At 42.0% G+C, this 17,109-nt stretch overlaps 1 protein-coding gene across 1 annotated transcript in view; it reads left to right on the forward strand.

Annotated features, from left to right (window-relative positions):
• The window catches only part of AOC3 (amine oxidase copper containing 3), a 35,067-nt gene extending 22,810 nt beyond the window's left edge, over nucleotides 1-12,257 (forward strand). The window contains exons 2-4 of the mRNA XM_082271982.1: nucleotides 5,254-5,539; nucleotides 9,386-9,515; nucleotides 11,917-12,257. Of these exons, the coding sequence (XP_082128108.1) occupies nucleotides 5,254-5,539; nucleotides 9,386-9,515; nucleotides 11,917-12,201 (701 nt within the window). The 3' untranslated portion in view covers nucleotides 12,202-12,257. The remainder of the gene's footprint in view (nucleotides 1-5,253; nucleotides 5,540-9,385; nucleotides 9,516-11,916) is intronic.
• Nucleotides 12,258-17,109: the final 4,852 nt, after the last annotated feature.

Raw genomic sequence — 17,109 nt, forward strand, 5'->3', positions numbered from 1 at the left:
TAAAGGCCAGGATGGGAGAGCTGGTTAGATCAGATGAAGTCAGCTACTGCCAAGGGCCCGGAACAGGCTTGCAACTCTGAGTGAGGTAAAAACCCAGAAAGATCATATGTAGTCACCCTGACTCTCTTATGGTCTGCTGGCGGCTGTGAATCAGATGCTAAAGGTCTTTTGAGCCAGGCTAAGAAGTGAGTACTAGTACACCTGGTAAGCAGTGTGTCATTTAAGAACATGCCCAGCTGGGCAGAGCTATAGACTGGGACATTGGTAGAGACTGGTATGCTAATGAGGGCACCTTGATCGTACTCAGTGATGCAAGCTGTACGCTATGGATTTAATATACATTAAGAAGTGCTCCTAACTCTGTAGTGTTCCCAAGGAGAGAGGAGGTGCAAAGGGAAGATGGCTTAAAAATTAGGTGCTGGCTTTCCGCGCTTAAATGACAGCTACAGGATGTCTGATCCTGTGTATGGCATTCCGCACCGAAGCATACTTTCAGTGTGTCAGTTTGATGTTAGATGTCACGCCAATGTTTAAAAAGCTAAAGTAAAGTGCTGAAAATATATTCTTGTGTGGACATTCCCTTATCCCTGAATATTAGGATCTACAGCCAGGGATTTACTGAGTGGGCCTATGGCTAGGAGTTTAACGCAATATGGTAAAGAGATTCACCTACCATGGGGGGGGGGGGGGGGGGTAACTGTCCTATCCAGGAAGCAGGGCAGGGACATGCATGGTTTGGCTCCAACACACAGCCAATCGCAGGCCCCCTCAGATGCCCCTTTAAAGTGATTGTAAAGGTTAAATAACAAACATGTTACACTTACCTGCTCTGTGCAAAGGTTTTAAACAGAACAGACCTGATCCTCTTCTTCTGGGGTGCTCCGGCATCTCTTCTGGCTCCTCCTCTTCGAGTGCCTCCAAGGAGAGCCGCTTTCCATAAGGGGACCCGTGCAGGCACACTTACGAGTCCCACTGCTGCTTCCATTGACACACACAGCAGGACTAGGCCCCCACCCCCGCTCTCGTGTAACTGGATTTGATTGACAGCAGTGGGAGCCAATGGCTCCTGCTGCTATCAATCTATCCTAAGAGGAGCCAGGACAGCAGCTGGAGCTGCGGGTCTCCTGCTTGTCACTAAAACGTTCGGGTTCAGGTAAGAAGAACGGGGGGTCTGGGGGGCAGCTGCAATCAAGAAGGTTTTTCACCTTAATGCACAGAATGCAATAAGGTGAAAAACCTTGAGACTTTACAACTCCTTTAACTCTATTTAACAAACCTCCCTGGGTTCCTTGACATGCTCAGGTAAGATAAGTTACTTAGCTTCCCTCCCTCAGCAGAGGTAGCAAGGCAAATGCTCTGCAGTCAAGGGAGTGGCCCCTTACTGTCAGAAACATTGAGTGGGTAGTCTTTCCAGAGTCAAATAGCATGCAGCTACTGTGGGGAGCACCTCCCAAATTAATACCAGAGTTCTCCAGTTCCAGTGGTTTAACTATTTGTCCTTGAGCCTTGGATCCCTCCAGCTGTTTGCCTGTGTCACAAGAGCTTCTCTGGTTACTAGGAAGCATGCTGTCTATGAGGACAAGTATCTATATGTGTTCTGAAATGTTTCATTAACCACTTTCTGACTGCCCTATAGCAGTTTTACTGCTACAGGATGGCCACTCTGTGCAGGATCATGTGTATATAAGTGATCCTGCACTTCCGGGTAGTGGGAGCAAGTGAACACCACCAGCTGCTCGCTTCTGCTGTGATTTCTACATAGCGGGAGCCGATCAGCAGGAGCCGATCAGTGGGATCCGCCGATTGTTTGGTACACAGGCAGAATGGCTGTCTGCCTATGTAAACTAGGCAGCTTGCTGTTCTGTCAGTAGGGAAGTCATGGAACCTGTGTTCCTGTAAAGCAGGTACATGGATCCATGCCTTCCAGTAGTAAAAGCACCCCCCCCCCACTACACTAAAACACTAGCTAGGCACACAGGTAATCCTTTGATAGCCTATATGTTAACCCCTTCTCAGTCAGTGTCATTAGTACAGTGACGGTGCATTTTTTTTAGCACTGATCATTGTATTAGTGTCACTGGTCCCCAAAAAGTGTCAGTTAGCGTCCGATTTGTCCGCCGCAATATCGCAGCCCCGCTATAAGTTGCTAATCGCTGCCATTACTAGTAAAAATAAATAAATAAACATTCCATGAAAATATCCCTTAGGGTCCTTTCACACGGGCGGTTCGTATGTCCGTTTTTCATCCCATTTTTTTGCAGATGAAAAACGGACTTAATGCATGTCAATGGGATTGCGGATGTCAGCAGATGACCATCCGCTGACATCCGATTTGCGTCCTTTCCTATCAGTTCCGTTTTTTGGAACGGAAGAGAACCCTATTTTTCTTTTGTTTAAATAAACGGAATGGACGCAAAAAAGGATTTCACCGGTATCATCCGCTGACATCCGCAATCCCATTGACATACATTATGTCCGTTTATCATCCACAAACGGATGGGATGATAAACGGACATACGGACCAGATGACACAAGTGTCATCCGTGTCTGTAAAAAAAAAAAAAAAAGTGCCGGAGCGGATCAAGAAACGGTCCGCTCCGTGTGAAAGGACCCTTAGTTAGTAGACACAATAACTTTTGCACAAACCAACCAATATACGCTTATTGGGATTTTTTTTACCAAAAATATGGCCTCGATTGATGAAGAAATGTGATTTTTTAAAAAATGTTTTATTGGATGTGTTTTATAGCAGAAAGTAAATAATATCAGTTTTTTTTTTTTTTTCAAAATTGTCGGTCGTTTTTTGTTTATAGCGCAAAAAAATAAAAACCACAGAGGTGATCAAATACCACCAAAAGAAAGCTCTATTTATGGGGAAAAAAGGACATAAATTGTATTTGGGTACAGCAACACACAACCGCGCAATTATCAGTTAAAGTAACGCAAAACATGGCCTGGTCATGAAAGGGGGTAAACCTTTCCGAGCTGAAGTGATTAAAGTAGTATTTATCAGTTAGACTCTGTTGTTATACACTCTTATAGAGTCTATGTTCTGGAGACACATGTTACCCTGATTGAAACACAGGAACATTGCTGTGAAAAGTTCATGTTTGTGCGGGTTCTATAATCTGTTTTGCATTATTCTGCATTGTATACATGCTTCTTGCCTTCCTTAACCGGTTTTGCATTATTGCTTCTAACCTTGCACCTGTTTAATCATCTGCAAGTTACAGTGACTGCCTGCCTGTCTGGTTATTTGGCCACATACCTATTTTGTTAAATTGAAAGTCCAGTCAAATCCTAACTATACTTAAAAGAGAAGCAGGGGGTTCTTATATATACTCACCGAAGTAAGTGCACCATCGGTTCATTGCTGCATCTGTCCCCCGCTGAATTAAGACTGAGAAATGAGTGATCAAAGACCTCTGATCGCTCAGTTCTCAGTCTTCAGTGTCATTCACTGGCTTTCTGCTCTGCCCGGGCTGTGTTGGGGATGGGAAGAGCTGGCTCAGATTCCCAGAAGCTTGCCAAGAGGCTGAGCTAGCTGCTGATCCAGGCATTTTGGTGTATCCCGACTTTAATTCAGAATCTTTCCAGAGCCTGAGCTGGCTGAATTACGCTAACCGACAGCAGGCTTTATCCCGCTGTCAGCTGAAAACAGGTCACAGGAGTGCAGATTACTCCTGTGATCCATAGGAGAAGTAGAAGCAACAAAACTTTGGCCGTACTTCTCCTTTACACCTGCTCCCACTCCCATTCTTAGCGTATTCTAACTACTCTTTATAGCAAAGATGTATTTACTTACCTATACTGAAGGCTATCTGGTCCAGTCACATGGCTGGCTCTCAGCAAAGGCTTCAGTGTAGATCACATTACTGGACCATAGCGGACTGAAAAAAAGGTAAATATACATATCATTTTTTGTACAGGTTCGGCAGGGTAGGTTTTAGGAGAGGGGAGGGGGCATTTTAATTATATTTAGCCAGGAATTCCACTTTAAGAATTGTTTGTAAAGTGAATTAAAAAAGTGTATATTTAAAGGTACTTTTAATTTTAATGCCTGCTTGCCTATATTTCCACACTTTTAATAAACTAACAGTGTTAGTAATTCTTCAATTGTATTACTCTATCGCAGTCCAGCTGTATTATCAGTAATAAATATGTCCCTTTTTTTACTTTTTTTTTTTTTTAGAGCTAAATGATACAGCAAGGGTAAAAAAAAAGACTGTGCTGCCAGGATATAGGAGAGCAACTAGCCAACACCGCCATCCCTGACCACTATTTTAACCAAAATCATTCCCACTCCCCTGAGTCGAGCTGTTGATTAGAACAATGTTCAGGGGTCTGGGCTGCTGCTTGTTACATATATAGTTATATAGTCAGGTAAAGACAAAAGTCCATCTGGCTCAACCAATATAAAACAAAAAACAGTTAAGAAAACCCAACCATACAATCCCATATACACAATTCTATACCCGCAGTTGATCCAGAGGAAGGCAAAATAAACCCAGCAAAGCATGATCCAAACCACTACAGCAGGGGAAAAAAATTCCTTCCTGTTCCCCCCAGAGGCAATCGGATATTCCCTGTATCAACCTTACCTAAAAATATTAGTACTTATTTATATTATGTACACCTAGGAAAGAAACCAGGCCTTTTATTAAAGCAATCTACTGAGCTAGCCAGAACCACCTCTGGAGGGAGTCTATTCACATTTTCACAACTCTTACGGTGAAGAAACCTTTCCGTATTTGGAGACGAAGTCTGTTTTCCTCTAGATGTAAAGAGTGCCCCCTTGTCCTCTGGGTTGACCTTAAAGTGAATAACTTAACACCAAGTTCACTATCTGGACCCCTTATGTATGTATATATGTTGATCAAATCCCCCTTAATCTCCTCTTCCCAAGAGAGAATAAATGCAGTTTCTCTAATATTTTCTTATAGCTGAGCTCCTCCATGCCTCTTATCAGTTTGGTTGCCCTTCTCTGCACTTTCTCCAGTTCCCTGATATCCTTTTTTAGAACTAGTGCTTGTCTTCAAGAAGTCAGTACAACTCTACTAATGCTGCAAGAATTATAGAAATGTATACAAAAATTTAAAAAGTGTCATATGTATTACTGTATAAACACCCTGACTGCATTACAGTAGTATATTTAGGGGGTTCAATTGAACTTTAGGCACACAAATACATATACAGTAGGTTCATAAATAAACACCTTTCTGTTTTATAATTTATACAATATGTTTTTTATAGGCATCGCTAATTCTGTTATGACCCAAGATATGCAGTATAATCCCTTAAACGTCCCGTGGCAGACAGATGTCAAGATACAGAGGCCAAAGGTGGTACGGAATACTCTGGAGACTGAAAATAAAGCTGCATTTGAGCAGACTGCCAAGATGCCGCGGTATATCCACATTGCCAGTAATTCTACAAACAAATGGGGTCACCCTCGTTCCTACAGAATCCAGATAGTCAGCTTTGCCGGAGAACCATTGCCAGAAGAAAGTCCTGTGGAGAAGGCAATGGGATGGGCCAGGTAAGGCATAGTGGTAAGCAAATTAATGTTGATGTCAGATATGATCAACCTAAACCTGGCCTACATGGATAAGCTGGTCCAGTAGGAACCAGCCCAATTTCAATCCATGTATGAAAGTTACTGTTCAAAAGAGGTCAATCTATTTAAAATTTTCTGCATGTAAATGTGTCCAGCCTGAATAACTGATTAATAACTCCCCAGATCAGAACAAATGAGGGAATCAGCTATTCTTGAGGTTTCATAATATGCAATGTTCTTTTAGCTAGAAAAATTAGTCATTATGACTTTAAAGGGTCAATGTCATATAGCAAGGTTTCCAGGCCTATGGCCTAATGTGGGTCTGCCATTAGTACCGGTAATCTCTCTAGCCCATGTAAGCTGTGACCCTGGGTGTGACAACTGAAGCAGCGACAACTCTGGCATCTTTGTTTGTGGTTTTTATTGGAATAAAGGGGATGGGAGAAGGGAATGAGTGGGATACTCCTTGAGGCTTGAGCTAATTACAATTGGGACTTTACTTCTGAAATGCCCGTTGGCGCTTCCTTGACGCCAGCCGGCGCCAGCCAAGGCTCACTGACACTGAGAACACTCTGTAGAACAGAAGAAGTGCTGAATCCTCGACTTATAGTCCAGAAGATCCAAGAACTGTAGAACTCCTGACACTGTTGTACTGTGAAAGTCACTGAATACTTTCCCCCCGCCTGGCACAGCTTGAGGTAGTAAGTAGCAGAACTCTGTATAGCTGTCTCTGTAACTGGCATGCTCTGTACAATTCAGGGCCCAAACTGCAGGTGCCCCCTTTGACCTCGAACTCTTCAGGGTCCACTGACTAGGTACCCCCCTCTGTAGCTTCAGGGTCCTCAACCTAGGTACCCCCTTTACAGCTAGCTGACACTGGGTCCCAGAACCTCCACTGGAGTGGTCCCCTCTAACTTCAGGCAGACCCCCAGGGGCAATCCTCAGTACTCACGACCTGTGTAGGCTTTCCTGGGACTGGACCCCTCTCTCTCCGCAGGCTCTCGGCACACCAGATCCCCTCAGCTCAACTCAGCACTCTCTGGACACTCAGGCGACACTCTGAGACATCCACCTTCCTCAGACAGGAGGAGAGACAGCCGCACTCTCCTTCCTGGGACTCTGCTCCCGCCAAAGACACCGTGCCACGCACTTACCCCCAAACCAATATCCACTCCCAGAATCCCTTGCAGCATAATCTGCCTTCTGGGGTAGTTACAAGCTGGGATGTGTCCCCTGATTGGGCTTCCCACACTGCCCTATGAGAATCCTCTCACACGAGCCAGTGGGGATACTTCTCCACTCAGCAGGCACATCTGGAAACCCTGACACCCTAAATCACAGCCCTGCTGTTAAGCAGACACGCCCCACTATACATTTACCTAGCACCTACCTGTAGGGTGCTACAGTCATTATTATTAATATTAGGATTTATATAGCATCAACAGTTTCCTCCCACGTTCTCCTGCTTTCTAGTTCCCTCGTCACCTCCTCCCATACTCCCCTCCAGGACTTCTCCCGAGCCTCTACCATCCTTTGGATTTTCCTACCCCAATCTTTTAGGCGATTACTGAAAACTTTTCTCTTCAAAGAAGCCTATCCTACCTCCACCTAACAACTGTAATTTCAATTTCTTCATCATCTCATCCCCCACATGTATGACCTTTTGTATCACTTGACCCTCCTACTTAGATTGTAAGCTCTAATGAGAAGGGCCCTCTGATTCCTCCTGTATTAAATTGTATTGTAACTGTACTTTCTGCCTTACAGTAACATTGTAAAGTGGTGCTCAAACGGTTGACGCTATATAAATCCTGTTTAATATAATTCATAATAACTGGTCTCGGTCTTACATTTTTCTAAATGTATCTTTTGATAGTTAAAATATTTTAGCAAATGACTTCAACTTATGGATCATACAACCCTAAAAAATTCAGGATGTGGAAACATTCCAAAGTCATTGTGTGATGCAATAGTAATGTCCATGATAAGAAATTGGGAGCTGATTTACTAAAGGATAGGTGAAAATCATATTCTACAGAAGTTCCTATGAATTTGCAATGCATGTTGACGGCTGTGCATAGGCTCCAAGAAATGTACACAGACTTTGCTAGCAAGCCCTACAATTAAAGATAAGATAAGAACTCAAGGTGGTATTATGATGGATTTAAAAGGGAGTTTTAAAACAACAATATGTGGATAGAAGATAAACGGAGTTAAAAATAAGAATGAGAATACACATACCGTATATGAGATTATGAAACCGAAAAAAAAAACACCCATTTTTTGATCAATACAGTCAAGAAAAGCTGGAGTGGTACCAATTTCCCTTCACTTCAAAAAGTACAAGGAAACCCCAGGTGGTAATTATATAAAAAAAATATGTCCCAAACAGAATCCAAATGGATTTTTTACAATAAATACTCTAACACCTTAGGGCCTCAACTCACAGACAGAACTCTTTGCTTTTGACTAACTATCTTACGGATATGGAGCTAAAGGACAGACCGATTCATCTTATTTCAGCAATACAAAGCTTGAGCTTTTATTTTAACCAATTATCTTATACTGCTCCTCAAAATAGCTTCAGGAACTTCTGGTTTCCAGAAGTATGTAAAAAACCTTAGGGTTATAATGGACATTTTTTTATAATCAGCTGCCCACAAAGGAGCATAATAAAATGATTTTATTGAGCCTAAAAGTGTCCATATATTTTTATGTTTATTAATTTGGTTCTTGGTGATAAACACTTGTGTTTATTTTTTAATTCTCGATAAGATTCTACATTACCATTTAAATATTTTTTATATTTTTCATTAGCTTTATCCATGGACTTTTATTTTAAAGAAAAGCATCCAGGGACAGCCAGAATATCCTGCAGTAATATCCCCCATGCTCATCTGCATGACTCTCTCTGAAACCTGCTATCCCGCAGGCCACAAGACAAGTCAGGTCTTCATGTTGGAACCAATACACATTATTGGAATACTTTATCTGTACTGTGAGACCCTACTAAAATATTTATCACAGAAGGAATAGACCAAAGTTAGCCTATACTGCAAAGACTAGCTCTTATCATATAGGGTCACTTTAAAAAAATGAATTTCTAAAAAGAGAAGAGAGAGCACTGATCATACCCTCCCAAACATTTATTCTCTCCCCAGCCACACCTCAAGGGTCAGCCACCCAGCAATTGGCTAAGGTCAGATAAATATCCTTAATTTAATGACTGGTTCTCCCACACAATATCTGGAACATTCTTCCGGAGGCAGGCAGAAGCAATCAGCCACCAGGTTTAGGGATAAACCTGATCAGATCTAAAAAGTAAATTGCAGCCCAGCTGGTTACAGCAAAGCAATACATACAATTTAGCCAGCCCGGGGCAAGGGTGCTACACTTGGATGTTCAATGAGCACAGCAAACTAGGACAACACAGTGGGGTTTATTTACCAAAACTGAAGAGTGCAAAATCTGGTGCAGCTTTGCATCAAAACCAATCAGCTTCCAGGTTTTTTTTTTTGTCAAAGCTTAATTGAACAAGCTGAAGTTAGAAGCTGATTGGCTACCATGCACAGCTGCACCAAATTTTGCACTCTCCAGTTTTAGTAAATCAACCCCAGTATGCTTTGACAGATATTGTGTGTTCTGCTAGATAGTTTCAAGAACTGTCATGAACAGATGATGCAATCATAATGCAATGATTTTTACCTGCTCTAGGCCCATTCGGTGAAGATGAAAAGCACAGTAATTACAAAACAGCACTGAGAACCACTTTGAATGAAACTGTAAAACAATTGTCAAGCATGGTAATAACTTTTTCATTTCAATAAGGTACAAGCTAGCAGTGACCAAGCGTAAAGAAGAAGAATCTGAGAGCAGTTCCATCTTCAATCAAAATGACCCTTGGACTCCTAGTGTAACGTTCTCCAAATTCGTAAATGATGAGAATATTCAAGATCAGGTGAGTTGAAGTTATTTGAAACGCTGACTTTATCCAAGTAGGTATTTCAGTTTTAGGTGAACACTGGCGGCTTTATATATCCATTTCTCAGATATCTTGCAAAAGATTATGCCTTAATACTATTTCTGTAAGATGGAATGACAGTGTCACTTCCTCATTGTTTAATTCCAGGCATGTACAGTATGTATATTCTACACTATATTTGACTGTAGTGTGGAACATGTTGATGGATGTTGGGTCTCTAGGGTCCCTTACAGATTTGGGAAGTTAGTATCTGATTCATTGTGTACTGTGGCAAGTTTTGTCCTTAAGCTCTGGTTCAAACCAGTGCGACTTTGAAATTGTGCTACTTCAGCACGATTTTAAAGACGTACATCAGTGCGATTTGCACTGCCGATTTTATTGCGGCTTACAACTTAATTTAACAGAAGTCTATGCAAGTCGAAATGAAATCGGTAAAAAGTAGTGCAGGAACCTTTTTTTATAATCACTGTGACATGATTTGTGGCGGTTCTATTGCCGGCAATAGGGTGTGACTTGTCATATGTAATGACAGGTTGCACTGGTGTTAATGGGAGCTTAAGCAGAACTACACTGCATATGAGCACCACAAACCATAGCATTTACTTCCTGAAATCTTTCTTCCCTTAGCTCAGACATGCAGACAGGAGGGTGTACCTAGCTGGTAAAACCCCTCCTCCCCTCCTGAAGAATCCTGGGATGTATGACATCATATGCCTTGGGCAGGAGACCAGGAAGTAACTGAAGAAATGTAAAACAAAAAGTTTAAAACAAGTAAATATGATATACTTTTCTATCTATTACAGTCGGTTCACACTGATTCGACTCGAAGTCGCCCGTGCACCATGACTTCGGCGCTACTTGCAACGAATTCACATAATGGAAGTCAATGCTAGTCGCTCCGCCTTTGCAAAAAAAAAAAAGGTGCAGGAACCTTTTTCTAAGTCGGAGCGACTTGAGTGGCTCTGATTAGAACGGTTCCATTGCACAGCATGGACCGCTACTTGTCAGGTGACCAATTCGCCTGACAAGTCGGATCAGTGTGAACCGGCACTTAACTAATGCTGGCAGAATAAAGATTACAAATAGTGAATGTTGATTTAGAGAGCGAAGTTCTGCTTTAATTGTGAGGAGCATGATCAGCAATTCACCACAATGTTTTTAGCATGCAGCAACGGTAATTTAATACATTAATTTCTATCCATTTGTGTACAACTGCAATTTAACTATTAATTAACTTTAATATACTGTATATACTGTTAAATGTGTGCGAATTGTGAACTACAGAATGGTGACTTAACATTCTGGAAATTCTCTTTGTTAAAGTACTGAGCATCTCAGGATAAACTAAAGTATATGTAAGGCCCCTTTCACATGGGGGATCTGATCAGGTCTGCCTGTAAGTTTTTCAGGCGGACCTCATCGGACTCTCCAGTCTCTTCTATGGGGCAGCGGATGTCAGTAAACACATATTCACTTACACCCTCCGCCAAAAGCACACAAATGGTGGTTCTATTCCTCATCCGTCTGGCGGATCGAATGATATCAGATGGAAACGGATAGGCAGGCCATTTCCATCGGATTGCCCCAATAGAGGAGAGCAGGGCTGTGTCCATTTCCGCTCAGCATAGCGATGAGCAGTGAGAGATCCCCTGCTGAGCAAGCGGATTCCTGTGGGACACAGGCAGCACAAAAAAATCTGATAAAATGTTATCCCGCCTTCCCTACTCTATCCAAAACCCATCAAAATTTTGGCTTTACCCCACAGGGATCCAATAACTGTGAAAGAGGCTATACAAAAAAACATAAAAAAAACATGCCCTGCACAAGGAAACAACGAGTAACCTAAATCTCATGAGAAGACACTCAAGCCTTCTGCAAAAGTGACTTTTCGTGATATTTGGATTGCTCTGTATTCCCTAGAAGAAGCTTTACGTCACTGCCATTTAAGCACTGTATATCAAAGAATGGGGTAAGGTAAGTATAAAATCTAAACTTTTTTTTCTCTTTTTTATTGGTAATTTACGGACCAACTGTTTGCAGGCAATTTAAAAAATAAGAAAGGGGGGGGGGGGTACATATGTATCTTGCATTGGACCACAAGTTCTGCTTTAACTTGTTAATATATTAACTCCAAAGGAGAGTATATCAGAGGAACAGCTATTTAAATTTGATGATTTAAGTAGCCTTCCATTTTAAATCAGTATTGTTTTTTAATAATACGTTCATTATTTTTCACTGGGAGATTTAACAGTATTCATTTGAATACAAAGGGCTAAAAGACTACAATGTTAGTACCAATCTTAGTCTGGTGCTGCTCAGTATTATATGAAACATTTATCAGTATAGTACAATTCTCACTGAGATGTCTCTTCCACAGGATTTGGTTGGTTGGATTACAGTTGGATTTCTTCATATACCCCACTCGGAGGACCTTCCGAACACTGCCACTCCAGGAAATGGTGTTGGGTTCTTCCTCAGGCCCTACAACTACTTTGATGTGGATCCCTCTATCTACTCTCCAGATAGTGTTTATTTTCAGAGTGAACAGGATTACAGTTCATGCAATGTTAACCAAATGGCTTGCATGTCCAAAACAGGGTCTTGTGTTCCCAAGATCCCTCCTTTCACTTATGAAGGCTTTAAGAATCTTGTGAATTTATAAGCCAAAGGATATACATGTGTTCTCTGACAACTAGAGGATGTATGATCTCCCTAAGCGTAACTAAAAGCAAACTTTTTTTTTTGGAAAAGTAGAGAAGGTTTAGAACACTTTTTATTGCTGTCTGTGCCCCCAGTAAGGAGATTCACCCTCTCTATTTGTCCTGTTTACCATTATTATTGAAAGTGAAAGTAAAAGAAAATCCCAAATTTAGGGTTGTCCCCAGAAAAGTAATAGAGGGGAAATCTTCCAATGGGGATGCTAGTTCTGGTAACCTAGGGCTCCCCAAGGAATTCCCCTAATTTTCAGGAATTTTCTCTCACTTTCTGTTTGGCTGTGGGACAGAAAGTGAAGGGAAATTTTCCAAATGGGACACAGGTGGCGGAAAAAAATTCTGACAGGGGTTATAACCCTCCCTTGCTCTAGCCAAAATGATAAAAAATTAATCGCTTAAGGACCCCCCACGTACACATACTGCAGCAGGGCGGCCCTTAAGCGCAAAACTATGTACCTGTACGCGATTCCTTTCTTTGGCTCTGGGGTGCGTGCCGCTCCCGCTGTCATTGGACTCAGCTGGAGCCAATCAGTGGGTCCCACGATTGTTTAGGGAGAGGCAGAAGGGCAGTTTTCCTATGTAAACAAGGCAGATCGCCGTTCTGCTAGTAAGAAAGACAGAGATCTTGTGTTTCTGCTAAGCAGGAACACAGATCTCAGTCTTTCTTTAGTTAAGTCACCCCCTCACAGTAAGAAAGCACTCCCAGGGAACACAGTTAACCCTTTGATTGCCCCTGATGTTAACCCCTTCACTGCCAGTGTTATTAGTACAGTGACTGTGCATTTTTGTTGGCACTGATGATCACTGTATTGGTGTCACTGGTCACCAAAAGGAGTCACTTAGAGGTTTTTTTGTTAAAGCTAGAGAGGGCAAGTTAGTCACAATTCTGCAGAGAAACCAATCAGCTTCCAGATTTTATTGCCAAAGCTTATTTAAACAAGCTGAGGTTAGAAGCTGATTGGTTTCTAATTGGTTTCTTTGCAGAATTGTGACAAATTTTGCCCTCTCCAGCTTTGGTAAATAAATCCCTTAGTGTCAGGTTTGTCCTCGACAAAAAATCACTGATCGCCACCATTACTAGTAAAAACAATTAAAAAAAAAATTAAAAGTCCATGAATCTATCCTATAGTTTGTAGATGCTATAACTTTTGCGAAAACCAATCAATATACGCTTATTTCTTTTCCAAACAAAATTTTAATTGAAAAGTAGATCAAAATACAAACGATATAAAGGTGAATTATTCGACAATCTTATATTGTTATATTTGACAAAGATTACAGAATAGCACAAGTATTATGCCTATTAATGTGAAATGTAAAGTGCGCTTATTCTAAATAAATAAAAATCACAGTGATATGTGAACTGAAATGAAAGTGAATGGGATAACATACAAATCTGTCCCAGTGTTAACTCAAAAGCACAACAAATAACTGGTGACAAAAAACAAAATCCATAAATAAATTGGCTTTTGAAAGATTATATAACAGTTCGTGAACCAGGGACAAGCTCCTCTTGCTGGAGTGTGGGTGAGTGAATCAGCCAAAACCAGTGATGGGGTATTAGTCCAAAGTTTTCAAGAAGAGTGGGGTGGAAAATGAATAAAGTGTCCCTCCACCAAGTGAAATTCCTCCTTACCCGACGGAAGAAGATAAGTGCTAACAGATGATCCAACTTTTCCCAACGTTAGAATCTTAAACTAGGTCACCTTCAAACGTGAACAGACCTCCAGTGCAACACAAGCAAACCTGGCTTCTTACCAGAAATCAATAGCAAACAGGCTCAGCAATCACTGCAATAAATCTGGAAATGATACTCCTTCCTCCCTCATACCAGGTGGGTGGCTTTCCAGTTTCCACAGTTTGGCTCCAATATGCATAAAAGATATAGGAGGCTGATAATGTACCTTAGATAACGTTTATTGACAAATACAGGTTGTACTTACATGAGTAGGATGTATAACGAGTGGTACAGATGGTCTTTAGCAGAGAGAATTTCGTGTAGAACTCGCGTCCGGCTGCAGCACGGACCGCGAGTGACGTCGTGACGGCACGCCTCCCCTGCTGACGCGTTTCCTCCAATAGGACTTCAACTAAATCCCCATTCTCAGTTGAAGTCCTATTGGAGGAAACGCGTCAGCAGGGGAGGCGTGCCGTCACGACGTCACTCGCGGTCCGTGCTGCAGCCGGACGTGAGTTCTACACGAAATTCTCTCTGCTAAAGACCATCTGTACCACTCGTTATACATCCTACTCATGTAAGTACAACCTGTATTTGTCAATAAACGTTATCTAAGGTACATTATCAGCCTCCTATATCTTTTATGCATATTGGAGCCAAACTGTGGAAACTGGAAAGCCACCCACCTGGTATGAGGGAGGAAGGAGTATCATTTCCAGATTTATTGCAGTGATTGCTGAGCCTGTTTGCTATTGATTTCTGGTAAGAAGCCAGGTTTGCTTGTGTTGCACTGGAGGTCTGTTCACGTTTGAAGGTGACCTAGTTTAAGATTCTAACGTTGGGAAAAGTTGGATCATCTGTTAGCACTTATCTTCTTCCGTCGGGTAAGGAGGAATTTCACTTGGTGGAGGGACACTTTATTCATTTTCCACCCCACTCTTCTTGAAAATTTTGGACTAATACCCCATCACTGGTTTTGGCTGATTTACTCACCCACACTCCAGCAAGAGGAGCTTGTCCCTGGTTCACGAACTGTTATATAATCTTTCAAAAGCCAATTTATTTATGGATTTTGTTTTTTGTCACAAGTTATTTGTTGTGCTTTTGAGTTAACACTGGGACAGATTTGTATGTTATCCCATTCACTTTCATTTCAGTTCACATATCACTGTTAGGTGATTTTTTTTTATTTAGAATAAGCGCACTTTACATTTCACATATATTTTATTCATTCCAGTTGCAGCTATTCACACACCAGCGCTCCCTTTTTTCTTACACATATTATGCCTATTAATGTTTGGTAAAATTTCAAAATTCAAGCATGCAGTTATATGTAATGGTATGAAAGTAAAGGAAAAGAGGAGGGCATTCTGTATATCGTACACCAAATAAGAAACATCTTATGTTAAGAAGGGTCAAAGCTCTTATTAACTGGACTAAGCAGGTACTGTATGTAAGGGGGTTCAAATTTGCAACATTCACAGAGGGGAAAAAACAAGGGGAGAAGGGGGGGGGGGGGAGTTCCTCCCGTTCCTCTACCCCACTCCAACATCCCCCCCAGTTTCCTCTACCCCCTATTCCCCATCCCTCTCGAATGTAAATGCCGAGAATAGGATTCTATACACAGGCCAATGTAAATCTTCTATCAGGGGTGGGGCCTGTAAACACTATGGGAGAGAGAAAGGGAAGGAGGGGTCAAAAAGAGGAGAGAGAGAGAGATAAGAGGGTAAAGGGGAGGGAAGGGGAAAAAAAAAGGGGGGGAGTCTGTCTAAATCAGGTCATAATGCCGCCAAGTCTCAGCGGTGAGAGAGGAAGGCCCCTCCAAACCCAAATCCCTCTGGACAGGCCATGTAATATGGTCATAATAGGCGTGGTTGATGAACAGGGTATTGGAGAGGAGGGGAGGATTGTTGATCAGAAAGCCTTTCTTCTGCCACTAATTTAAATTTGGGGTGTAATTAGGCGTTTGCAATGTTCAATTGTGCAGTAGCTGTTGGCACAACAGGCCCAAGTGGAAGTGAATTTGGATGGCAAATCCTTTGGCTGGCTAATCAGTTCTTCCATGTTGGCAATTTTTTGGATGCGAGTAAACCACTCTGAGATCGAGGGGGGTGTGGATCATGACCCAGTGTATTGGTAAGCATAGTTTCGCTGCATTCACCATGTGCATGGCGAGAGATTTATGATATTCTGTCTGGCAAAGGGATGTATGGTGAAGAAGAAATTGTGTGGGTGAGTAGTCGAGATGGTAGGTCATAACATGTGTAATTATAGAGTGTACCTCAGCCCAGAAGGTCTGTATGCGGGGGCAAGTCCACCAGATATGCAGTAGTGACCCTGTCTCTTGGTTGCATCTCCAGCAGTGTTTAAGGAGACGTGGATTGATTCAATGTAGCAGAGCTGGAGTTCGGTACCATTTCGAAACGATTTTATAGCAGTTTTCTTGGGTTGTCACGTTAATAGATCCCTTGTGAGTGTGGGTATATATATGTGGTCCCAGTCGTCAGGGGAAAGGGGTACATCAATTTCTAATTTCCATGCCAAGAAGTCCTTTCCTGGAGTAGGTCTATCTGGAAACAGGATAGAGGATAGAGGAAATAACGTGTTTTTGTGGTGTACTTTTGGAACAAAGACGTTCAAAGGGCATAAGGGGTCAAGAGATATCTTTAGTATGGTTTAAAGAGCGGAGAAAATGGCGCACTTGCATGTAGGACCATTGTGGGATGGGGATGTTCATCCACTGTGAGATAAGGTCAGATCTGTCTGTAATCTTGTAATTTTGGAGTAAATGGTGAGGGCAGAGAAACGGTTGGGGGTCATCCCCTTTAGGAAGTTATTGTCCATTCCCATCAGAAAATCAGAATTAGAGCGTATAGGTGTCATGGATCCTGTTTTTTGAGGAAAGGCCCTATTTTAGAATGGCCTCTTGGAAGCATGCCAAGGAAGGGCCAATAAGAGGATGTTCCTTAAGAACAGGTGGAAGATGGCATGGGGATTTCCATGGGGTAGATCTTAATGAAAGGGTAGAGAAAGAGTCTTCTGGAGTCACCCAGTGTTTGACTTTACCGTGTCAGTCAACTATTCGTGAGAGGTGGCAAGCTCTATAGTTGTTGCGTATATTCGGGAGGTTGATTCCTACCATCAATTTGGGAAGGTTGAGTTGGTCATAGTTAATTCT

This window comes from Pelophylax lessonae (genome assembly GCF_965119305.1).
Source record: "Pelophylax lessonae genome assembly, chromosome: 11".
Lineage (NCBI taxonomy): Eukaryota > Metazoa > Chordata > Amphibia > Anura > Ranidae > Pelophylax > Pelophylax lessonae.